Consider the following 27888-nt stretch of genomic DNA (forward strand, 5'->3'; position numbering starts at 1 on the left):
AGGTATCGATAGATTCGTAATCTTCCCGTCTTTATGTTTGGCTTTTTAACATACTCCCCCGATAATAATTAGCGGAGATATCTATTAAAAACTATTAATTATGACACTTAGATTTTGACATAAAATCCCTATTTTTCGAAGGCTTTCCTCCATTTAAATGATTATTCAGTGCTTCATCTCAACTTTCTACAACAATGCTTTTATTAAAATTTATAGTGTGAAGCATAGACTAATAATAAGAGTAGACCGAGCTATGGCAACCCTTTTGCTGCTCATAAACCAAACCATGTGACTGGTGGATATCCTAGCAACAGCGGGCGTTGATCGTAGCAGACGATCAACGCGAGCGAGAAATGAAATAAATAGAATTGTTGGAATACGGAAGAATGATCTTTTAGGGTGTCCGATTTGTAAATTTGTTATTCTAAGTTGTAAATATTTTGTTAATATAGCGAGTTTTTCGTTTAGACAGTATTGTGCATTTTCTTTATTCAATTTCAATAACTCTCTAAGCAATTAAAGATGCAAGCGCCCAAAAAGAATCGGCAAACGGTAATATTTTGACCTACAATTTCAATTTAAAATACCGATTAGTACAATTTTGCGTTAACGCAAAACGTTTACGCCATTACGTTCACGCCAGCGCTGACGTAGCAGTTCCAAATGAAATAAAAGTGACTGAAAACTGTGATCAAAAACTTATTACTAATGTCAAAATAATGCATACCTAAAAGAAAAACAGTTCAATCATCTCTGCACCTGGAAAAGAAATTATAATAAAAACACACTACGTCTTAAAATGCATGTCGAGTGCCAAACTATAGATAATCCTGCCATCTAGCAACCATGCTGCCAAAGCTTTCGCCAAGCCTTCCACCAGTCACATGATGTATCCATGAACCAATTTTTTCATCAGCTAGTCCGGGAAAGCTCTGTCTACTCTTATTATTAGTCTATGGTGTGAAGAAAATCATTGAGGCGAAAGATCCGTTGCCATTTTTCGTCTCGAATATGAGCAAATAAAATTCTAGGTTTTTTAAAAAAAACTTCTCCTGTATTTGGGGGATTTAAAATGTTTACTTTTTGGTTATTGTTCCGCAATCTGCCGCAATTTTTTTTCCCCCAAGCCTAAGTGCTGAACACGTGTCGCTTGACATAACTTTGATTTTCGAGGTGGACCGTGCAAAGCCGGGCGACGCAGCTGGTAAACATTATAAGCAGTGATGTCCCCATCAATTTTTCTGAGGGTATACTCTCAGTAATCCACTACGCACAATATGCGTACGAGGGCCGTTCAGAAAGTATCGAGACTGAATGTATTCTATTTATTACAGAAAACCCCTAGCGGGGGGACTGTGCGCATCACGCACGCGCATGTTTCACCTATTCCTATTCCTATTCAGAGTCACAACTGACTACAACTGTATTTATGTCGAGGACTGCATACTAAGTGCCTTGCCTCCGTTATTTTATATACCGATAGATGGCAGCACCATCACCGGATCGAATAGTTAATGAGAATTTAGAACTAGTGCAAGAGCTAATAGCTACCTGGTGCTAGCACCCCCAGAGGTATCGTTTCACTTGGAGGACATGGAGACCACGAGCCTATTTAACGTCGCCCAGTCCCCTTTAATGACGACGGTGGGTCTTCGACCATCGAGGTTCGAACTCAGGACCCTCCGGCCCCGAATCCGACACTCTACAGATCGGGCTACCACGGCCCATGTATTCTATTTATTCCAGAAAACCCCTAGCGGGGGGACTGTGCGCATCATGCACGCGCATGTTTCACCTAGTCTCACAAAGATCGGCAGGTTGCACAGCGAACTATTCAGTCACGCTGACTTCTTTCATGTGGAGTGTTTGCGTGCGGTCGTCGAAAACGGAAAATGTGTGAAAACACGGAGCTGCGAATCTGCATCAATTTTCACTTTAAGCTCGGTAAAACCGGCAACAAAACCTACAAGATAATGAAAAAACGATCTGCAGAAAACGACCAGTGTTGCGGGCGTCCTCTCGCTGGATGCTTCACCTCCAGACTTCTTCCTCTTTCCCAAGATCAAGAACACCTTAAAATGACACCGGTTTCAGGACATTGAAACCATGAAACAGGACTCGACGCAGCAGCTTCAGGCCATCCCAAAGTCTGAGTTCCAGAAATGTTTCGAGGGACTGGAAACATCGTTGGGTCAAGTGTGTTACTGTCAAAGGAGCATATTTCGAAGGAAATTGACTCAAAACCTTTTTATGTATGTGTGGAAAACACCTCAGAACTGAACTGAACTGAGTAGTTAAGTTTCTATAAATTAGCCGGATTCGGCCGTGGTAGCCTGATCGGTAAGGCATTGGACTCGGGCCCGGAGGGTCTCGGGTTCGATCCTCGATGGTCGAAGATCCACCGTCGTCATTAAAGGGGACTGGGCGACGTTAAATAGGCTCGTGGTCTCAATGTCCTCCAAGTAAAACAATACCTCTGGGAGTGCTAGCACCAGGTAGCTATTAGCTCCTGGACTAGTTCTAAATTCTCATTAACTGTTCAATCCGGTGATGGTGCTGCCATCTATCGGTATATAAAATAATGGAGGCAAGGCACTTAGTATGCAGTCCTCGACATAAATACAGTAGTAGTCAGTTGTGACTCTGAATAGGAATAGGAATAGGAATGTATGTGTGGAAAACACTTAAGAACTGAACTGAACTGAGTAGTTAAGTTTCTATAAATTAGCCGGACTTGCGCACCTCGTGGCAGTTGTTCCTAGTATGTGGCAGTCTTTAGAATTTTATCGCTGTATGTAACAGTTCACAGTCCTTCACATTTCGCGCGAGTTCGTTATAAAAATCTTCATGTTGTATTTATTAACTAACAAGTTTTGTTTGCAACTAACATTGCAGTTTATGCGCTATAATTAAATTGTTCTCAGCTAAAAGTTCAAGTGTTTGTCCAAGTTGCTTGTGTCACAATTTCTACACGAAGAAATGGAAGGAATATCTGAAGACCATAGTTCATTGCCCCGCGACTTTTGGAAGCGTTGAAGAAGTTAAATGTATGGTAAGAGTTTTTGAATTTAGAAACTTACTTTGACGCCCAACAGTATGTATGTTTTTTCATGAAAAATTCAGTCTCAATACTTTCTGAGCAGCCCTCGTATGTGATCATACACATAGTATGTCAATATATGAAAATTTATGAAGCTTGAGGGTACGCGCTATATGTCTAAAAAAAATGTTTGAGAGAGTATACGGCGCATATGGAGTTATACCCTATGGGATTACCACTGATTATAAGATGTCGTCAAACCGGTTTGCCGGTTGCAGTACAAGGGCGCCCATAAAGGGGGCAGGGGGGCTTGAACCCCCCTTTAGAAATTAGAGCTTCCTTGCTTTTAGTACTTTTTTCTTTCCATAAATGCAAAAGCATTTCTTCTCCAGCCATTAATGAATTAGTTATTAAAAATGTCAAATTTAAATGACTCTAATATGTCTTTAAATCGGCTTCCACGGGAAAAATATCCTGCTAAACCATGGTTAAAAAATCTTAGCCCCCCCCTTACAATTTTGCATATGGGCGCCCATGTTGCAGTAAGGCGGAAATAATAAAACTATCTTGGTGTAAATATAGACTAAAATTGGAGTGGTTCTGGGCTTTGCAAAAGAGATTAAATTTTCTAGAAAATTAAGAGATTAAATTTTATAGAAAAAGAGGATTTTTTTCGTAGATTTAATATTGACATCTTGCTTTTTTGTGCGATATGAAATGAGTCCAATTATAGCTTCACTTACAGGCTTGGTGCGCCCCTAACGTTGGTGCCCTGGGCCTGTGCCCCATGGGCCTTTAATTTCGCCTTGATTCTTGTCGTTTAAAGACTGCTTCCATATGTTTTGCGTACGATGTGCATTCGAAGCTCTATTTAATAGAAATAACATGTTGCCGTGATACAACTTTTTTTTTTTTTTTTTTTTGAGCAATCACGATTGCTTATTGTTCTCACTTGACTGTTTTTGATGTTACGCTGATTTTATTCTCCCACCAGCACCCTCTGCCAGCATCACCGTCGACCGGCCGCCTCACGATGCTGCTCCTATAGCGAAAACCGTCTAAAGGTTGCGTCACTTACTTGCCTACACTTACACATACACCTACACACACACACACGCACACACATACACCTACACACACAAACACATACACACACGCATACATACAGACACCTAAATATACACACACAAACACACACCTAAACATACACACAACTACCTACACTTACACACACACACACATACACCTATACACCTACACACACAAACACATACACACACGCATACATACAGACACCTAATTATACACACACAAACACGCACCTAAACATACACACAACTACCCACACATACACATACCCCACACGCACAAACACACATACACACAACTACCCAAACACACAAACACGCATGCCTACAGACACCTAAATATACACACACAAACACACACCTAAACATACACACAACTACCTACACTTACACACACACACACATACACCTATACACCTACACACACAAACACATACACACACGCATACATACAGACACCTAAACATAGACACACAAACACGCACCTAAACATACATACAACTACCCACACATACACATACCCCACACGCACAAACACACATACACACAACTACCCAAACACACAAACACGCATGCTTACACACATACACATACCCCCCACACACACAAACACACGGGCCTACATACACACACACACACTCGTGACTGCGAAAAACATAATTTGAATTCAAGAGGTCAAAGTTCAAATTATAATTTTTTTTTCTTTAGAGCGTCTCCCAATATCCCACTGTTCCCTTACCAGTGGCCCATTCATAGAGAGGAAAAAATGATTCTTGTTGTAAATGTACCAATCACGTTCAACATGGTGAAAATTTCAATCCATAAACGAGAACTTGATCCCTCTCAAGACTGATTCACCGTCTCAAGTTTCGAAACCGCAATAATACAAAATTTTAATAAAATGGCAACGTTAACGAACAGCCGTGGTAGGTTCACATCCCAAGTCTCAGATGATACGCTTTTGAGGTTATGTGCCATTGTCAGTTTTTAAGGTTGATTTCATTTTTTTTTTTTTTTTTTTGAGCAATCACGCTCATTGCTTATTGTTCTCATTTGACTGTTTTGATGTCCTATCATTTTATTTTCCCACCGCCACCCTCCGCACCATCACCGTCGACCGGCTCCTCACGATGCTGCTCCTATAGTGAAAGCCGTCTCCAGGTTGCATCCATGTCCTACACACACGCGCACTCATACACAACTACACACACACACACACAAACACATACATACAGACAACTACCCACACATTCATGCCTGCACACTGACACAAACACATATGCCTACACACACATACCCCCCCCCACACACACACATACACACATTCATGCCTGCACACTGACACAAACACATATGCCTACACACACATACCCCCCCCCACACACATTCATATACACAACTACCCACACACTTATGCCAGCACACAGACAAACACACATGCCTACACACATACACATACCCCTACACACAAACACACATACCCCCACACACAAACACACACGCCTACGTACACACACTTGTGATTGCGAAAAACATAATTTGAATTCAACATGTCAAAATTCAAATTAATTTTTTTTTTTTTGAGCAATCACGATTGCTTATTGTTCTCACTTGACTGTTTTGAATTCCAATCATTTTATTTTCCCACCAGCACCCTCTGCCAGCACCACCGCCGCGTCGATTGGCCTCACGATGCTGCTCCTCTTGCGAAAACCGTCTGCAGGTTGCGTCCATATCCTACACTTACACGCATACATATACACACACACTCACGCCTGTGCACGGACACAAACACACACTCCTGCACACACACGCATACACACACTCATGCCTCCACACAGAGACAAACACATATGCCTACATATACACACACACACACACGAACGCCTACACACACAGCACTGCATACACAACACGCACACACATGCATACATACACACACACGCACCCACACACATGCGCCTACACAAACACATGCGCCTACACAAACACATGTTCCTACACAAACACACACGCGCATTCACACACACACACGCTCGTGATTGCGACAAACATAATTTGAATTCAAGATGCCAAAAATTCAAATAATTTTTTTTTTCGCTATGTTAGAAGATTTGAAACAATGTAACAAGCATTGAGCATTAAGTTACCATCCTTAAGCCCGACCTACGGCCCCAGAACTACGTGCAATATACCGACAGTCCGGTCGTACCATCCAGAGACTGCAATTACGTCCTTGTTATAGACTCATCAGTCTGGAATAGACAAATAAGCGAACCAGAGGCAAATGTCATCTTATTAGAGCTGATAGTGTCAACAAATTGGTAGATAAAGTAAATCTAGCACACACCAGCTAGAGTCTGCAGCAATGGTACGGTTCAACTCATCAATTGAAGGCAAAGCTTGGGTATTGAGCAGTAAGTTATTACCCTTAAGCCAGGGCTAAGGTAAAACTGCTATTACATGCAGAACTGCAGTCTCTGGATGATATAACCGGGATGTCGGTTTATTGCGTGTAATTCTGCCTCAGCCCTGGCTTAAGGGTGGTAACTTACTGCTTAATACCCAAGCTTTACTCCCAATTGACGAATTAAACTATACCACGGCGGCGGACTCTTGCTGGTGTGCTAAATTTACTTTAGTTACCAGTACGTTGGTACTTTGACAACTTTGGCTGTGATGTTTCACGTGTGAGAAGTACCAGTTTGTGACATCCTTTGCAGTAATTTTGAAAAATGTTTGGAAAGTATATTTGTTGATACCCCCATGACTCGTCAGACGAAGACGTGGCTTACTGCCACGCTAACATGAACTGAAAGTACCTTATTTTAAGAAAGATTCATTTCGGCTTCGTGTTAATGTTGTTTTTCGAATGAGTAAGCGAACTACAAGAAATCGATTTATTAGTCAGTAACTGAACATGAAAGTAGGGTTGACTTTGGCAAGCGCTGCTGGAAGTACCTGTTGGTTGATCTGGAGCATGATTCTTGATTCCACCAGCGCCGTTGCCACTAAAAGCAGGACCTCCAGGACTACCACCAACGCTACCAACTTCACCTTCACCGTGCAGGAAGCCAAGGATTGCCGGGCATTGGCCTCCTGAATTGGTACCCTACAGCGTTAGCGCCAGGATAACCGTAAGTGTCTTACATGTGAGACAAAATGTGTGACAAATTGATACAATTTGTGACACATTTTGCAGTGATTTTGAAAAATGTTTGAAAAGTATATTTGGGGATACCCCCATGACTCGTCTAACATGAACTGAAAGTACCGTATTTTAAAAACGATACATTTTGACTGCTTGTTAATGTCGTTTTACGAATGAGTAACCGAACTACAAAAAATCGATTTATTTATCAGTAAAAGAACATGAAAGTAGGGTTGTCCTTGGCAAGCGCTGCTCGAAGTACCTGTTGGTTGACCTGGAGCATGAACATCGCAGGGGATGGGAGGATCTGTGGGGTTCGGACCCCTCTGATGATGATTCTTGATGACACCAGCACACTAAGAACGTGACCTCCAGGACTAACACCAGCGCTACCAACTCCACCTTTAGCGTTGAGGAAACCACGGATTGCCGGGCATGGGCCTCCTGAATTGGTAACCTACAGATTCAGCGGGGCTAGGATAGCCGTTAGCACTATAGCCTCCATAGCCGCCACTGATAGTGTTTGTTATGGTCCTGTCGCCACTATGACTACCACCAGAAGCTCCACCACCACCTGCATCGGCAGGAGGAGGAGCACCAGCACCATCAGCACCATAGCCTCCATAACCACCGGGCCCTCCACCACCGCCACAACCACCAGGGCCTCCACCGCCATAACCACCAGGGCCTCCACCACCACCATAACCGCCAGGTCCTCCATAACCACCAGGACCTCCACCGCCATAACCGCCAGGTCCTCCATAACCACCAGGACCTCCACCGCCATAACCGCCAGGTCCTCCATAACCACCAGGACCTCCACCGCCATAACCGCCAGGTCCTCCATAACCACCAGGACCTCCACCGCCATAACCGCCAGGTCCTCCATAACCACCAGGACCTCCACCGCCATAACCGCCAGGTCCTCCATAACCACCAGGACCTCCACCGCCATAACCGCCAGGCCCTCCAAAACCACCAGGGCCTCCACCACCACCGTAGAATCGGCGGACCCTGGAGTGTGGAGGTGCGAAGTCCGAACCAGAGCCACCTCCACCTTTGCCGGCTGTCTCTCCAACTTTTTCACCAGCATCTTTTCCCTTTGATGCCGTCATCGGCCGGAACCTGAAAAATAAATATACCTCTGAAATATCAAATATCCTCTGAAATTTTTCGAAATTGAACCCTCAAAAACGGTATCTTTGGACGATTTTCAATAATGGTGGTGCAGGGTGGAAATCGGGAGGGCGGATGCATCCCGCGAAGTTTTTAAAGTTCAGGTCCCGAAAGTTTTGATGAGCTTCAATGACTTTTGGCTGGTGATAATGAAGCGGTTGCAACTTAGGTGGCTCTCACTCGGAGAGTTTTTTGAAGTTTAAGTCTTGAAAACGCAATTAAACATCATCTTTGATGACTAAAGAAAAAGAAGTAGTTTGGGTTCTGTCCCCCTGGAAATTTTTCGACAGTTAATGTTTTAAATGCGCTAAACTTGAACTAATATTTGACGACGTTGGAGGAAGGGATGGAGTTCGGGAATTCTCCCCCAGAACGTTTCCTACATTGAAGTCCTAAAAAGAAATTTTAAACTCTTTTTTTTTATTTCTTCTACTTATGATTAATGTAGAAAAAAAGTAGCATAAAACATGAGCACGCATTTTTGTATTCCAGCATTAAAAAAGCTTTGAAAAATAAATGTATTTTTAATAGCATGGATGAATTTGATGCTTTGAATTTTTATATTCGTCAAGGTTTGAGGAACCTCATAAGTTTTTAAATTTAGTAAAATAAATAATTTTTTGAAACTATTTGCATGCAAATTTGTTGCAAGCAATCAACAATTTATTTTTAAAAAAAATCAATGGATGTTTTTCGCTAAATAAACACAAAACCAATCCTACAAATATGAGCAGTCATTTGCTTAGTATTAGGTAAAAGATGTTTTGCAGTCAACTGCATTCAAAAAAAATCAACTACAAAAACTATTACTTAAAAAAAATGTCTTTACTAGAAAAAAAAATCCAAGGTATTCAAAAACAGACACTCACACACAAAGATTACCGAGATCTAAAATGGGACTAAAATCATGGACGCAACCGTCTCCAGGTTGCGTCCATGTCCTACACACACGCTCATACATACACAACTACACACACACGCACGCACACACACATATACAAACACATACACCTACACACATACACACACGCATACATACAGACACCTACACACACACAAAAACATACACACACACAACTACCCACACATTCATGCCTGCACACAGACACAAACACATATGCCTGCACACAGACACAAACACATATGCCTGCACACACATACACGTCCCCCACACACACATGCACACACAACTACCCACACACTTATGCCAGCACACAGACACAAACACACATGCCTACACACACATACCCCCACACACAAACACACATACCCCCACACACACCCCTACATACACACACTCGTGATTGCGAAAAACATAATTTGAATTCAAGATGTCAAAATTCAAATTAATTTTTTTTTTAATTGGAAAATGCCACGACACCGTAATTTACCGGATTCCATGGCTTGACGTTTTATCGGGGGACTGGAACCCGGACAAACGCAAAGAACTGTAGCAGACGATGTTGGAGAGGCATCATTTCATGTTTGTTAAAAGTGAAGTTCCCAGTCGAATGTTTTCTGCTTCTTTTTTGCTGTATTGCATCTTAACACACTTGTATGGGTCATTCTCCAGAAAACGTAACATTTGAACGCAAATATTTTTCAATTTCGAATCCTTTTGTTATCTTTTTTTTTTTTTTTTTTTTTGAGCAATCACGATTGCTTAGTGTTCTTATTTGACTGTTTTGATGTCCTATGATTTTATTTTCCCCCCGCCACCCTCTGCAGCATCAGCGTCGACCGGCTCCTCACGATGCTGCTCCTCTTGCGAAGACCGTCTCCAGGTTGCATCCATGTCCTACACACACACGCACGCACACACACATATACAAACATATACACACATACACCTACACACATACACACACGTATACATACAGACACCTACACACTCACAAAACCATACACACACACAAACACATACACACATGCATACATACAGACATCTACATATACACACAACTACCCACACGTATACATACAGACACCTACACACTCACAAAACCATACACACACACAAACACATACACACATGCATACATACAGACATCTACATATACACACAACTACCCACACACTCATGCCTGCACACAGACACAAACACATATGCCTACACACACATACACATTCCCCGCTCCCACGCACACAAACACTGATACACACTACTACCCACACACTCATGCCTGCACACAAGCACACAGACACAAACACACATGCCTACACATACATACACATACCCCCCTACACCCAAACACACATCCCCCCCTCCATACACACATGAACACACACGCCTACATACATACTCACTCGTGATTGCGAAAAACATAATTTGAATTCAAGAGGTCACAATTCAAATTAATTTCTTTTTATTTCGTTCTTACGTGAACGTGTTACTCACTAGAAGTTACCATAAACAATGGCCCAGCTAAGTTCCAATTATTTTACTCATCATTATACTTAAGATAACTTTAAAAAATGCCTTGTTCATAGAAATTTAAAAAAAGAAAAAAACATTTAATATTTAAAAATCGAGGCTAATTTAATAACAAAGTAGTCATTTTGTTAATTGTGCAAACAATCAGCTATTTTAATGATTAGTGGGAATATAATATTAAGGTCTCAATCAAAATACGGCTTAATTAGTAGTTTCAAATGTATATTAAAAATATTATTTAGTAAATTTAAGGATATACTGGCGATTTTTAATTTTGGTAGAATGCCTATTATTGATGTATTTCTTTATGACAGTGCACTGATAAACGGATCTAAAGGCGTGTTCTTTAATTCTATCTCAGACATTGCTCTGTTTTTTTCCACATATGGATCATCATCCAGAAAACGTTACTTTTGACGCAAATATTTTTCAATTTCGAAATCTTTTTTTTAAATTCTTACATGAAAGTGTTACCTACTAGAAGCAACCATAAACAATGGAGCAGCTAAGCTCCAATTATTTTACTCATAAATAAAAAAAAAATTAAATGCTTGCTCACGGAAATAAAAAAAGAAAAAAAACTTTTAATATTAAAAAATCGAGGCCAATTTAATATCAAAGTAGTCATTTTGTGAATTGTGCAAACAACCAGCTATTTTTATGATTTGTGGGAACATAGTAATAATAAGCTCTCTTAATTGAAGTACGGCTTAATTAGTAGTTTCAAATGCATGTTAAAAATGGTATTTAGTAAATTTGAGGATATACTGGTAATTTATAATTTTTGTAGAATGCTTCATATTGATGTATTTCCCCTTCATCATTTATTTTCACCTCAGAAATTATGACATTGATGAGGTCTGTCACGGAGGTGAGATTCACGGAGATGAAGAATTTTCCAAATGGATACATTTTTCAGTGAAATATGTTTTTTTTTTCGTTGCTACAATCATACATGTTGAGCGTATGAAAACATGTTCACTTCTTTTTTTACATTAACTTACATCCCAGAAATTCAAATACTAAGCTTTTGAAGCAAAATCTATTTTTTTGTTTTTCGACAAAAATCTCACAACTTCAACTAAGGCTGAAAATAAACAAGGGGGCTCCCTTGTGTCATAGAAAATAAAATGTGATGTCATTACTGTCACGTGTCAACGAGGAATGGCATTTTGTGTTTAGGTAACGGAGGTAAGCATTTATTGTGTGACTTCTTGTCCTACTGAAACGAGCTAAAACACAATATGAAAATATTAAATATACCTAAACAATTAGTATTTGAGACACTTGTAAAAAGAATAATCAATAAATAAGTATATACTTTTAATGAAACAAGTTATTAAGCAACATTAACAGTCACACAAGGTGTGCGACATGCCACGGAGGCGAGAATTCGCATGTTGTGAACCAAAAATATACTAAGATAATGTATTAAAAAACTGTTGGCAGGTTTAAATAGATATATTTTTGAAGAAATTAAAAATCATTGTGAACTGAATTGTTCCTTAAAGTTTTTACTGTAAAAGGCGTGTGACAGAAAAGTTACACTTTGTAAAGAATGACCCGTATACTCTATTTTATACCTTGCAACGCTACACAATGGTTTCTTCACGTTAGTGTGATTGCTCCCCTACTTGTTTTGAGCAGTGAAGTTTGAATATCAATAATCAACAAATCTAAAGTGGGGGCATTTTTTCTATGTTACCACTACCTTAATTTTTCTGAGTTGTCACTGCGTTTGATGACTGAAATGTTAATTAAATACTAGAGACGTATCGAGTAGCACTTTGGCCGAGTAGCCGAGTACAGAGTACTCGGTCTTTCACTACTCGGCCGAGTACCGAGTTACAGAGTACTCGGCTTTTCACTACTCGGTCGAGTTACCGAGTACCAATTATGTTTTAAGAAGAACCACCGACACACACGTAATCAATTTTGAACTTATTGGAATAGTAGTATAGACCTCTTTGTATATATAAAAGTTTTTAAAACTAAATTCCTGCTGAAATTTAATTTCGCATTATTTAAAAAATTTTGTTTTTGTCAAAAATTTTAAAATTAAAAATAAATAAATAAAAGGTATGATTAATCAAGTTGGAATTAAGACAAACTATACCTATCTATTTTAGTTCTAGTCCGCCAAACATAAATAATTTTTAAAAGCAAATAAAACAAATGTGCAGGAACACTGCACACACGTGTTTCTGCGTTACAAGGAACGTCTTTATCAGTGTATAAAATGTGAGCTAAAGAATGTAAAGACATTCGACAAAAAAATCCGACTTTTGTCGGATGCCTTTAAATCTACAAGTTCACATTGAAAAAGGAATTCCCTGTAACGCCAAAACACGTGTCTACAGTGTTCCTGCACTATGCTTTTAACGTTGTTTTATTTCCTTTTATTTTTTAAGCAAAGGAATTTTTATATATCTTATAACTAATTTTTGTTTGAAGCAAAAATCTATTTTTAATATAAAAATTCCATATTTTCTATACTTACCTTTTTGCACAATTTTTAATAAATAAGTTTTATTAACTTTGGAGACATTAAAATAAAGATTTATTCCGTTGAAGCATTAAAAACTTCATTATTCTCAAAATTTAAATTTGAATTGTAAATGATTGCAGAATATTAAATATGCTTGCGCTTTTTTATAAATTTTAATATCTGTCTTGGACAATATTCAATTTTTTGCAACTACTCGGTATTGGCCGAGTATCTGATCAAAATTTGACCGAGTACCGAGTACTCGGCAAATTGGCCGAGTATGCCGAGTACCGAGTAGTTACGGAGTACTCGGTACGTCTCTATTAAATGCAGACAAAAATAACGAAAACATATTTTTTCCCTTAAAACGAGAGGGATAAAATGAATTTTCCCCAACTTAGAAATAACACTTTAAAACTAATTTTGGCTGAGTTTGTTTCCTGTCATGTAGCATCTTCTGTTCTTATATTATACTGTGAAACTCCGATTTTACGTATCTCAATGGACTTTATTTCAAGAAAACATAAAATCCGGGAAATACATATGGGAAGCAAAAATCAAATAGAAAAATACTAAGGTAGTCAAGATGACTCTTGTAATTTTACGAAAAGAGAACATTACTATGCAGACCATTTTAGATCATTTTAACATATGCGAATCTGGGCGTTTAGATTTATAGTAGTCCACAATAGTGGATTGTTTTTCAGCCATTGAGTTCAAAGTAAATGCAGCGTCTTTCAAGGTTGAAATACTTTGCATTTTTTGAGCAATCACATTGCTTATTGTTCTCATTTGACTGTTTCTGGTGTTCTATGATTTTATTCCCCCCCCCCCCGCCTCCCTCTGCAGCACCGTCGACCGGCCGCCTTACGATGCTGCTCCTTTGCGAAAGCCGTCTCCAGGTTGCGTCCATATCCTACACACAAGCGCATACATACACAACTACACACACACACGCACACACAAATGCATACACCTACACACACATATACAAACACATACACACACACAAACACATACACACACACAAACACATACACACACACAAACACATACACACACACAAACACATACACACACACACCAACACATACACACATGTCATCTAAAGACCCTCAGATTTTGACGCAACCGTCTCCAGGTTGCGTCAATATCCTACACTTACACGCATACATACACGCACGTACACACACACATACACAAACACACATACATACATACATCTACACATAAACACACAAACATACACACAGACACAACTACCCACACACTCATGCCTGCACACACATACACATAGCCCCCTACACACACAAACACTCATACACACAACTACCCACACACTCATGCTTGCACACAGACACAAACACACATGTATACACACGTACATATACATACAAACACACGTACCCTCCCACACACACACACACACACACACACACACTCGTGATTGCGAAAAACATAACTTGTATTCAAGATGTCAAAATTCAAATTATTTAATTTCCAGATTGCGTCCATACCCTACACACACACACACGCATACATACACACACACATGTCTGCACACATGAATGCCTACACACACAAACACGCCTACGCACACACGTGCGCAAATACACACACACACACAAACGCTCGCATACATACACACGCACACGCCTACCCAAACACACACGCCTACATACCCACGCACATGCACATGCCTACTTAAGGACACACACGCCTACATACACACAAAGACACACACCTTGCTTAAATGAATCGATTATTTCAGAAAGGGCATACGTCCCACTAACGCAACATTTCCGGGATCAACAAAAAATAAATTGTTTCATTCATAAATAAACTCAATTCTGCAAAAATGTTTATGACTAATCTAGCAACAAGTAGGACCATTACCTCACGTAAAATTACGTTTCATTTCGTCACTGAAATTGATTAAAACTTTAAAAAATTTGGACTTATTCCCTTTCTGCAATGAATATCCTTAAATAATAGTTTAGAATGATGAAAATGTAAATCAAGTGAAACAGGTTTGTTTCAAACTGATTTATGATAATGAAAAATAATGTAGCAAAGTGACAAAAATAAGTAATGAAGCCCGTATGCATAAATTCAATATCTTAAGAAAATACATCTTGTATTTTCCTCTTTCTCCCGTCTTGTTTTTGTCAAATAATAATGTCTGGTGCAAAAATATATTTAAAAACGAGCTGATGAACATCACACGACTTTCTTTTACACCAATTTAATGTCATTTCCCCATTATTGGCAATTTTAATGTGATTCAATTGTTTACTCTCTAAATATCACCAACAGTGGCCATATTGAAACAAAAAAAAAATCTCAAAATTTGTCGCCAAGTTGGCGACAAAACTTGGCGACCAAAAGACTGGCGATATATCGCCAAGTGTCCGACAAATTTTAACACCACTTGAGTTTACATCGAAAAATTAATAATGATTCCCCCCCCCCCGGTGATGCTGCAGAGGGTGCTGCTTGTGGGAAAATAAAATGATAGGACGCCAAAACAGTCAAATGAAAGCAATAAGCAATCGTGATTGCTCAAAAAAAAATCGCCAAATTTGTCGCCAAGTTGGCGACAAAACTTGGCGACCAAAAGACTGGCGATATATCGCCAAGTGTCCGACAAATTTTAACACCACTTGAGTTTACATCGAAAAATTAATAATGATCCCCCCCCCCCCCGGTGATGCTGCAGAGGGTGCTGCTTGTGGGAAAATAAAATGATAGGACGCCAAAACAGTCAAATGAAAGCAATAAGCAATCGTGATTGCTCAAAAAAAAATCGCCAAATTTGTCGCCGAGTTGGCGACAAAACTTGGCGACCAAAAGACTGGCGATATATCGCCAAGTGTCCGACAAATTATAACACCACTTGAGTTTACATCGAAAAATTAATAATGATTCCCCCCCCCCCCCCCCCGTGATGCTGCAGAGGGTGCTGCTTGTGGGAAAATAAAATGATAGGACGCCAAAACAGTCAAATAAAAGCAATAAGCGTGATTGCTCAAAAAAAAAATCGCCAAATTTGTCGCCAAGTTGGCGACAAAACTTGGCGACCAAAAGACTGGCGATATATCGCCAAGTGTCCGACAAATTATAACACCACTTGAGTTTACATCGAAAAATTAATAATGATTTCCCCCCCGCGATGCTGCAGAGGGTGCTGCTTGTGGGAAAATAAAATGATAGGACGCCAAAACAGTCAAATAAAAGCAATAAGCGTGATTGCTCAAAAAAAAAATCGCCAAATTTGTCGCCAAGTTGGCGACAAAACTTGGCGACCAAAAGACTGGCGATATATCGCCAAGTGTCCGACAAATTATAACACCACTTGAGTTTTCATCGAAATATACGATGACTCCCCCCCCCCAAAAAGGGGCAAAAGACCCCTTAGTAACATTCGAATGCAACCAAAAGGGAAGGTGCACAATTAGGCCCCACTAGGAGTCTACGCATCAAATTTCAACTTTGTAGGGCATACCGTTTTTGAGTTATGCGAGATACATACACACATACGTACATACAGACGTCACGAGAAAATTCGTTGTAATTAACTCGGGGGTTGTCAAAATGGATATTTCGGGTGTCTGTAGGTTCCTAGGCACATATCCACGTGTGATCGGATCGGAAAAAAAAAAAAAAAACTCAACATTCATTCGCGGGTAAGAAAAATGGAAATTAAAGCAGATTTTGGAGTGAAATTTTTTTCGCGAATACAATACTTCCTTTTTTGTAAAAGGAAGTAAAAAGTTAAAATTTATAAACTGAGAAAAGAAGCAAAAGTTTCACATGAGTATGAAACTATTCATATTCATCAAATACATCCTCCGTGGAATTCTTCTAGACAATCTAGTTTTGTGTCCCAAGTTCGATGTACATATTAGTACAGTTCAAAATTTTACTTAATAATCATCTTGATGTCTGTCATTTATGCCTACAGTATGAAAATTTTCCTTTTTTACTCAATATTAACAAAGGACATTCAGCCGACTGCCGACAAGCGTTACTGTGCAGTATGCTCTTGAAAACCGTCTATGAAATAGTTAGTCTGAAGTGTCCTCCCATCCTTCAGGCTGTCGTCACCTGTGGTGTTCTATGGAATATTTAAATATCATGAAAGTCGAGAATCGAAAATATTCGACGCCCAGTAGAACCTTTTTCCAAATTCTCAGTTTGGAAGATAAGTCCTCTTAAAAAATAAAGGGCACCTGTTTTAACAGTTACAGATTTCATTGTTTTCAACAGATTTGATGGTTAAACTTGATTTAGTTTCAGAATTTCCCAGAAAAGGAGTGCATAAGTCCGGAACTTATGCCCTCTCTGAACAAAACGAAAAATGTGAGGCCCCTACACTGTAAAAAAAATCCGTAAAATTTACAGAAAAAAACTGTCAGCCAGGACGCCAGTTTTCTTCCCTTTATTTTACAGAAATCTTCCGTATTTTTATTATTTATTCAAGCTGATTTATTATTTTATGAAGATTAAAAAAAATGAAACTATACTTTCATAAATCCTTTTCAATATTTACTATACTACTACGAAATACATGTATACAAAGGTAAATTTCCGAATATGCCTCTGTAACAGATGACAAAAAAACATAATAATAAAATATTGATTAGGATGCAATGAAATGGAAGTTGCAAACGATTTAAGACTTACTTGCTTTAAATAAATATAAGATCAAAAACTCGAGCACGAGAACGAAAATCCAAACACGCGGGCGAAATTTCGAAGATTCGAAGAAAGACAAAGTATAACCGGTTACAGATTCAAAAAAAAAAAAAACAGAGAGATCCTGTATTTTATTACGAATAGTTTTTTCTGTAAAAAATACGGATAACTTCTTCAAAATTTACAGTTTTTTTTACAGTGTAAATAAAGTGCTTTGTTGTACAAGGACTGACTTCCCTGCTACACTAATCGATTTCTCAACATACAAATATGGTGAAACCACATTTAACTCAGTTTTGAAAAAAAAAAAAAAAAAAACGAGCAGATGTGTGCATCACATCACTTCCTTTTAACTCCAAATTAATGTCATTTTCTCATTATTGGCACTTTTAATATGATTCAATAATTTACTCTCTAAATCAGTAGCCAAACTGACCCAGATTTTAAAAATATAATTTTTAAAAAAAATCGCCAAATTTTTCGCCAAGTTGGCGACAAAAACTTGGCGACCAAAAGATTGGCGATATATTGCCAAGTGTCCGACAAATTATAACACCACTTGAGTTTACATCGAAATTAACAATGATTTCCCCTAAAAAAGAGGGGCAGAAGACCCCCTTTGGAGCATACGAATGCAACCAAAAAGGAAGGTGCACAACTAGAACCCACTTGGAGTCTACGTACCAAATATCAACTTTATAGGGCATTCCGTTCTTGAGTTATGCGACATACATACACACATACGCACGTACATACGTACATACAGACGTCACGAGAAAACTCGTTGTAATTAACTCGGGGATCGTGAAAATGGATATTTCGGGTGTCTGTACGTTCCTAGGCACACATCCACGTGTGGTCGGGTTGAAAAAAAAAACTCAACGTTCATTTGGGGGTGAGCAAAATGGAAATTAATTCCGATTTTGGGGTGAAAATTTTTTCGCGAATACAATACTTCTTTTTTTTGTAAAAGAAAGTAAAAATGGGACTCATGCCCTTCCTGAAATACTCGATTCAAATAAGGTTCAGGCGAATGGACCCAAATTTACAGCTATTGAAACCCCGAATTTATTCTTTCCTTGACACGCACCCATTGGAGACCAGTGTGGACCAATGGGAATCCATGTATATCACTGCTTTAAATAGTAATTTTTTTCAAGGAGAATCTTACTGTAATGTTTTTATTTATTTATTTTTTCTTTTTTTAAAGATTCATTCGCGGGTGATGGAAAGGGTGAAACGAAAGTTTATGTCGAAATTTGAGTGAACATTCCTTCGCGAATTCAGTACTTCCTGTACATTGTACAGGGAAAATATAAACAATAACAATGGACTTACGTGATGCTGCAAATGACGAGGAAAATGAAAAAGAATTTCATCTTGACGTGGTCCGGATCCACGCTATGTGTCCGAGCACCATTTCTTTCCCTGTAAATATATATATAGAGAGAGATTGTAAGTGTGTATGCAACTATCCCAAATAATTAGAAGCAAGAGAGAGTTATGTAATTGTTTAATACTAAATTGTCGTATTTTGTTTTGACGTTGCGAAAGGCTTGAAATCATTACACGATTGTTCTCAGAAGATTTGAGCAAACTGTGACTCATGTTTAGCTTTAACTGGGAGAAATAAAAACGAAAATGAATGGTAAATATCACTCTCTCAAATTCTTAAAAAATAAATAAATAGCAATATATATCCGTACTTTCGAGTAAAATCTTTTTTTTTTGGTCTTCGTTGAAAAAAAAATAGTCCTTATATAATGGGAAAAAAATATATTTAATAATGACTTCTTTACAAATAATAAAGCTAAAAGTCTCTCTGTCCGGAGGATGTCTGGATGTCTGTAGGATGTTTGGATGTCTGTAAAACGTCTGGATGTCTGTAGGATGTCTGTGACGCGCATAGCGCCTAGACCGTTCGGCCGATTTTCATGAAATTTGGCACAAAGTTAGTTTGTAGCATGAAAGTGTGCACCTCGAAGCGATTTTTCGAAAAATCGATGTGGTTCCTTTTTTATTCCAATTTTAAGAAAAAAACTATCACAAATTACGAAATTATCATAACTTGGAACCGTAACATGGGCACAAGCCAATTGGCGAGATACGAAATTATCATAACGTGGAACTGTAACGTCGGTACAAGCCAATTGGCGAGAAAATTCACCATACATTATTTGTAAATATACAGGCGAACCAAAAGGCCTTTAATTTTTCTATTACGGGCGAAGCCGTGCGGGTGCCACTAGTGAAAGTATAAAAAGGAAACAACAAAACCGGAATAAAAAGAATATATTCCTCTTCCAAAATCCCGACTGAAACAACGCATCGGAAAAGAATGGTATTTATGTGATTGCTAGAAAATGCTCGTTTAAGAAATTTTGACAAGCAATGCGAAGCAAATGAACTTCTCTGCGGAGTGCTTGTTATTGCAGAGAAACTTTGCAAAGCACTTTAAAGTTAAGTAAAGAGAAACTCTACAAAATGTGGAGTAAGTTGGCAATTCTGCTAATGCATAAGCTGATGACTGTGCAGTAATTAAAATAACTGTCAATCAAACTGAAACATTAACGACCAGTTCTTCTGAGCAATTAAAAATAAATGATCAGTTTTTAAGAGAAAACGGGAGCAGGGAAAGCTTTAAAAAAATTAATAAATATTTTGGAGAAAAAATAATTTGAATTTTGACATCTTGAATTCAAATTATGTTTTTCGCAATCACGTGTTTTTTTTGCGTGTGTGCAGGCATGTGTGTGTGTATGTATGTGTGTGTGTGTGTGGGTATGTGTGTGAGTGTGTGTGTGTGGGTATGTGTGTGAGTGTGTGTGGTGTGAAGTTTTGTGTTTGTGTCTGTGTGCAGGTGCAGGCGTGCATGTCGGTACGTGTGTGTGTGTGTGTAGCTGTGTGTGGGTATGTGTGTGAGTGTGTGTGTGGTGTGTGTTTGTGTCTGTGTGCAGGCGTGCATGTCGGTACGTGTGTGAGTGTGTGTGTGTAGGTGTGTGTGGGTATGTATGTGTGTGAGTGTGTGTGTGGTGTGTGTTTGTGTCTGTGTGCAGGTGTGCGTGTGGGTACGTGTGTGAGTGTGTGTGTGTAGGTGTGTGTGTGTGTGTAGTTGTGTATGTATGCGCGTGTGCGTAGGACTTGGATGCAACCTGGAGACGGCTTTCGCTATAGGAGCAGCATCGTGAGGAGCCGGTCGACGGTGATGGTGCGGAGAGTGGCGGTGGGAAAATAAATTGATAGGACGCCAAAAACAGTCAAGTGAGAACAATAAGCAATCGTGATTGCTTAATAAATTCGTAACATTCATAAAGATGAGCAGTTTTCTTTAGTCATTCATCAAATTTCGTCAAAATGCTTTCATCATGGGCTTGGAAATTAAAGAGAGAGGTGACTGAAAAAAATAATATTTTTTAAGTTCTTGCTTTAAAAAAGAAAAATAAATAAATAAAGCACATTGTCAAATAATGTGCTTGAATCAAAAATTTGTGTTCAAAATTAAGCACTTTAAAGGGTCCCTTGCAACAGGTCCGTAAAGTAAAGCACTTTTAAGGACCCGTGGGAGCCATGATATATGTCGCTTGTGATATGCAAGTACAATAAAAAAAATTTTCGTTTCACTGTATGGTATGAGGGGGGGAGGGAGGGGGCTTAAATAAAGTTCGTGCTAAGTGCTTTCAAAGCACTGTTTCGACCCTGCTTATATCATTAATTTTAATACAGTTAAGATTTTTTATTTTAATTTTAGACCAAGAAATAGTCCACATAGTCCTACAAATCCTATAACAAATTCACGTGGTACAGTTATATTGAACAAATGTTGTTTCAGAAATAAATTTTTGAGCGATCACGATTGCTTATTGCTTTCATTTGACTGTTTTGATGTACTATTATTTTATTTTCCCGCCAGCACCCTCTGCAGCATCCCCCCCCCCCTTTATTTGTAAAACCTATACATTTCAATTTAAAGGGTGGGTAAGTAGGCAGTTCAGTATCTCTCTTTTCTCAAATGCCATTGGAGAAAAATAAATTGCCTTGAAGATTAAAGAAGCTGGAAAAAATCTCTGAATAGAGAAGTATATTGGAAATTTTCATGCATAAATCATTTGCTAAAAGTTTACGAACTCAGGTTTCCAGGGATAGCAGTTCATGCGACAGAAAGAGCTAATGTTGAGAGAGAGCATGGAACGCAAAAAAAAAAGTTTTGGAAGTGACTAAAAATTCAGGATTCTTTGTCTTACGAATGGTGTTATTGGTGATTGCAATACATGTATACCGGTATACCGAATACCGGTATTTCGAGCTATTTTGCAATTTTGTAATACCGGTATTTACTGAGGCAAAATACCGGTAGTTTCGATATTAGCTTAAAACAATTATTATTTTATTAACACTAGAACGGCTAGACCGGTCATTTTGACCGTAAAAGAATTTAAGATGCACTTTTTTTTTTTTTTTTTGAAGACTAACTCGTTTGATGTGCTATGGCTTTGTCTACAAATTGATGAACATCTTCCACTAAAAAATTCATCCATTTATCTTATTTTGTTTCTTTGCATAGTTCGAATACACCTAGAACGGCCGACAGCGGTCAAAATGAGAGTGAGTTTACTTTGTTTATATTTTTGTTGGATAAACGAAAAACGAAAAAAGGAGGGATATTAAGTTCTTTGAATCAGGGCTGTGTTTAAAAAACACGCCTTGTTTGAAAAATCGGATAGTTAAAAAAATTAATTAAAAAAAAACTGGTGGGAAAATGAAAGTATTTTCTGGGTCAATGTATATATATATATATATATATATATATATATATATATATATATATATATATATATATATATATATATATATATATATATATATATATTTATTTATATTTTATCATTCTATGCATTTCTATGACTATAAATAGTACTTTTGACTGAAGGAAACCACCCCATTATTAAGTATTGTAACCAAAAGAAATCATATACTTATTTTATTTCATATTTTTTAGTGAGAATCAAGAGATCCATTCCTTTTACAATTTTATAACTGAGATCCAAGTTTAAAAAAAAGGTTATTATTTTCGTTTAAAAGTGATCATCATAAAATGTTAGGTAACAAAACCATTTGCTGACAGTTCCTATTAGTTCAAGAATGTTCAAAAACAAGCAAACTTGGGAACAGCGTAGGTAGCTATTACAGAAAATTCGATAAACAATCGAGACCGCTGGTTGCTAATGACGGTTATTTTCTTATTAGTAGAGTTTTGAACATGTAATAGAACCAATTAGTAGTCAGTTTTTAAAAAGCAAGGAGAGTCAGTAAAAATTAAAGAAAAAAAAAGCCCGGAGTCGGACTCGACATGTTTTCTAACGACTCCGACTAATTTACCCCAAAATCTTCCCGACTCCGACTCCACAGCTCTGCTTTGAACTTCAGTCATTCGTTTTTAATAGAAATATTCGCTTGCGCAAAGTTTTGGAACTTTTTGAGCAATTACGATTGCTTATTGCTTTCATTTGACTGTTTTTGACGTTCCTTTGATTTTTCCCACCAGCACCCTCCGCAGCATCACCAAAGACCGGCTCCTCACGATGCTGCACCTCCAGCGAAAACCGTCTCCAGGTTGCATCCATGTCCTACACACACGCGCATACATACACGCACCTACATACATATACATATATACACCTACACACATACATACACGCACCTACACACATACACACACACCTACACATTCACATACACACAACTACCCACACACTCATGCCTGCACACAGACACAAACACATATGCCTGCACACACATACACATTCCTCCCCACACACACCTACACACAACTATCCACACATTCATGCCTGCACACAGACACAAACACACATGCTTACACACACACACACATACCCCCCGCACACAAACACACACGCCTACATACACACACACACACACACACACACACTCGTGATTGCGAAAAACATAATTTGAATTCAAGATGACAAAATTCAAATTAATTTTTCTTTTTTCTTTTCTTGTTCTCTAACGTTGTAAGTCACGTTTCCTCCATTGGATTTGAGTTAAGCGCACATGAAAGATGTTTGAAAAATATTTTTTATTTGTTTTATCTAAATGCGTCTAGTTAAACAGTATGATTTATAATTTGTATTAGAACGAAAATTAATTGCTTTTCTTCGTTATATGCATTTTTATACAAGGTTTAAAAATTATTGAGCAATCACGATTGCTTATTGTTCTCATTTGACTGTTTTGGCGCGCTATCATTTTATTTTCCCACCAGCACCCTCTGCCAGCACCACCGTCGACCGGCTCCTCACGATGCTGCTCCTCTAGCGAGAACCGTCTCCAGGTTGCGTCCATATCCTACGCTTACACGCGCACATACACGCACTTACACACACACTCCTACACACACACACACACACGAACGCCTACACACACACACACACGAACGCCTACACACGCGCGTGTACACACACGAACGCCTATGCACACACATGCTTACACACACACACACAGCACTGCGTACACAACATGCACACACATGCTTACACACACACACAATCACGCACCCACACACCTGCGCCTACACAAGCACACACGTGCATACATACACACACACGATCGTGATTGCGGAAATCATAGTTTGAATTCAAGATGCCAAAAATTCAAATTAATTTTTTTTCTATTTTTAACTGTCATTTTGACCATTTCCGGCAGTTCTAGGTATAAATGCCGTTCTAGTGTTAAAAGAGATTTTAATTTAACTTATTATATATCTACTGTTACTTTAAAATGTACATTTCCTTTTCGATGAAACGGTGCCAAAATCATACTATTGATGTAAAATTTGGCATGAATAAAAGAAGCGAAAAGATTACAAAATGATATTTTCATCATTAGATGGTGTGATGAAATGCATTTTCGTGCATTTATGTGTGTCACATGTTTTTGTTTTTCAAATATCACTCGCTTTTGTAAAAGTTAATTTCAAGCGTAATTACGAAAGTATTTGTGCTATGAGTAATTTATTCTAAACTAGCAAAAATACCCGGCGTTCCCTGGGTCAGTAATAATTATGAGAAAAAATCGTTACTTGCTTTTGTTTTCTGGTTTAAGTGAAAGAATTTAAAACACATCTTTTTGACGTGATTAAAAATCGAGTTTCTTCCTTACCCATAAAAGTAAAATAGCAATAAGTATAAAGAACAAAATAGTATTGATTTTGAAACGAAAGCACTATATTTAAGCATATGCAAATTTCCAAAACATGAAATTATTCTTCTCATGTTTAAAAAGATTAATCTGTTGATACTTTTTTTTTTGTTACATGGAGTCTAAAACCTTTTCTGTATTGCTATTGAAGTTGCTCGTAATCCCCTTATACTTGCTTTAGTTATTTTGGGAAATTTCAATCATTGTGGGTCCTTGGTGCGATTTTACTGAATTTGCGGGAATCGTTTTGGGATACCTTCGATGATGCTCCCTCCTTCTTTCCTTACTTTGTAAAACGATCTATTAATTTTCGTTACAAAGATATTATCGCCAGGTGCTGAGATACTTTTGGTCACCATAAAATGGTGCTAAAGAGTTTCATTCGAAATGCTTCCAAAATAAGTAGTAAAATTTGGCGATTGTTTGAAATTGTGCAAAAAGGAAAATTAATGGAAGTTTTTGTGCTGTTTATGGATTTGCCTAATTTAGTTGCTGGATTATTTAACACAGTAAAGAAAGTTTTTTTAAAGATTCTTTGATTGGCGATATTTTGTTTACATGGTGAAAGCTGAGAAACATTATGACGTAGTCTTCGGCTTCAAAAACAGCGACGTTGAAAAAAACTGCCAAATGCATCAGCTACGGAAATCTTTCTGCAAAAATTTTGGCGATCTGCTGGTTGAATGAATAATGAGTAAGTGTTCAATCAGCATAAATAATAATAAAAATCATTAATTACATTAAAGTTCCGTTTAAATGGAAAATGATCAGCCAAATCATGTATTATTTGCCAATCTTGTGCAAAAATCTTACTTCAAGATTTGACTTGAGAAAAGCCTTGAACAGTCACGAAAAGCAAGATAGTCAACAATACAACAATTGTCGCTATCGACAGGGAGTTGAGATGATACACTAAATACTGTATTAAGTTTAGGAAAGCCTTCGAACATGGAACTAAAAAGCTCATAACTCGTTTTTTATTCTACTTAAAAATTTCGAATAGGTGCCATCTTCAGCAGAAAAATCAGAGCTTTAGATGGACATATAATGTAAATATGTGCAAGTATTTTTTTCATCCCTATATTAGAGAATTTATACGAAAATTGTATTTTATTGCTCCCCTAAGGGGGTTTTGTGCCCCATAACGGGACAAAAACTACCCTATGTGTTATTCTGATGCATAAGCTATATTATTGTAAAGTTTCATCAAAATCCGTTCAGTAGTTTTTGCGTGAAAGAGTAACAAACATCCATACATCCATCCATACATCCATACATCCATACAGACAAACTTTCGCATATATAATAGTAGTAAGATAATAAATTGCAGAAAAATTTTATGATATGTTTTGTTTGTTTTTTTAAATATTTGACTCCACTTTACTGTATTTTGAGAACCTCCCTTTTTTTCTCCCTTTTACAAAAAAGGAAGTATTGTATTTGCGCAAACAAAGTTTACTCAAAATCGACCTTCATTTCCATTTTGCTCACCCCCGAATGAATGTTGAGTGTTTTTCTTTTTTTTTTTTTTTTTTTCAACCCGAGCACACGTGGATAAGTGCCTAAGAACGTACAGACACCCGAAATATCCATTTTGTCGATCCCCGAATTAATTACGACGAGTTTTCTCGTGACGTCCGTATGTATGTACGTACGTATGTGTGTATGTGCGTATGTATCTCGCATAAGTCAAAAAAGTTATGTCCTATACAGTTGAAATTTGGTACGTAGACTCCTAGTGGGGTCTAGTGGTGCACCTTCCTTTTTGGTTGCATTCCGATGTTCCTAAGGGGGTCTTTTACGCCTTTTTCGGGGGGGAATCTTTATGAATTTCAATGCTAACCCAAGTGGTGTTATAATTTGTCAAACACTTGGCAATATATCGCCAAGGTTTTGGCCGCCAAGTTTTGTCGGAAACTTGGCGAAAAATTTGCGTTTTTTTTTTTTTTTTAATTTGGTTTTGATTCAGCCAATGTTGGTGATATTTTAAGAGTTAACTACTAAATTACATTAAAGTTGGAAATAATGGGGAAACGAATCTTTATAAAACTTTTTTTTTTTTTTTTGAGCAATTACGATTGCTTATTGCTTTCATTTGACTGTTTTTGGCTTCTTTTGATTTTTCCCACCGCCATCCTCCGCAGCATCACCGTCGACCGGGTCCTCACGATGCTGCACCTCTAGCAAAAACCGTCTCCAGGTTTCGTCAATATCCTACACTTACACGCATACCATACACGCACCTAAACGCATATACATCTATACACCTACACACACATATGTACACACACAAACATACACACTCATGCCTGCACACAGACACAAACACACATGCCTACACACACATACCCCCTCACACAAACACACACGCTTACATATACACACACACTCGTGATTGCGAAAAACATAATTTGAATTCAAGATGACAAAATTCAAATTATTATTATTATTATTTTTTTTTGAGCAATCACGATTGCTTATTGCTTTCATTTGACTGTTTTTGGCGTCCTATCATTTTATTTTCCCACCGCCACCCTCCGCACCATCACCGTCGACCGGCTCCTCACGATGCTGCTCCTACAGCGAAAACCGTCT

At 38.1% G+C, this 27888-nt stretch overlaps 1 protein-coding gene across 1 annotated transcript in view; it reads right to left on the bottom strand.

Annotated features, from left to right (window-relative positions):
- LOC129232641 (WAG22 antigen-like) overlaps positions 1–27888 on the bottom strand; it is a 69903-nt gene that overhangs the window by 24555 nt on the left and 17460 nt on the right. Inside the window, exon 3 of the mRNA XM_054866773.1 lies at positions 7700–8404. Coding sequence (XP_054722748.1) covers positions 7700–8404 — 705 coding nt within the window. The remainder of the gene's footprint in view (positions 1–7699; positions 8405–27888) is intronic.

This window comes from Uloborus diversus, unplaced genomic scaffold, assembly GCF_026930045.1.
Source record: "Uloborus diversus isolate 005 unplaced genomic scaffold, Udiv.v.3.1 scaffold_13, whole genome shotgun sequence".
NCBI classification, from domain to species: domain Eukaryota; kingdom Metazoa; phylum Arthropoda; class Arachnida; order Araneae; family Uloboridae; genus Uloborus; species Uloborus diversus.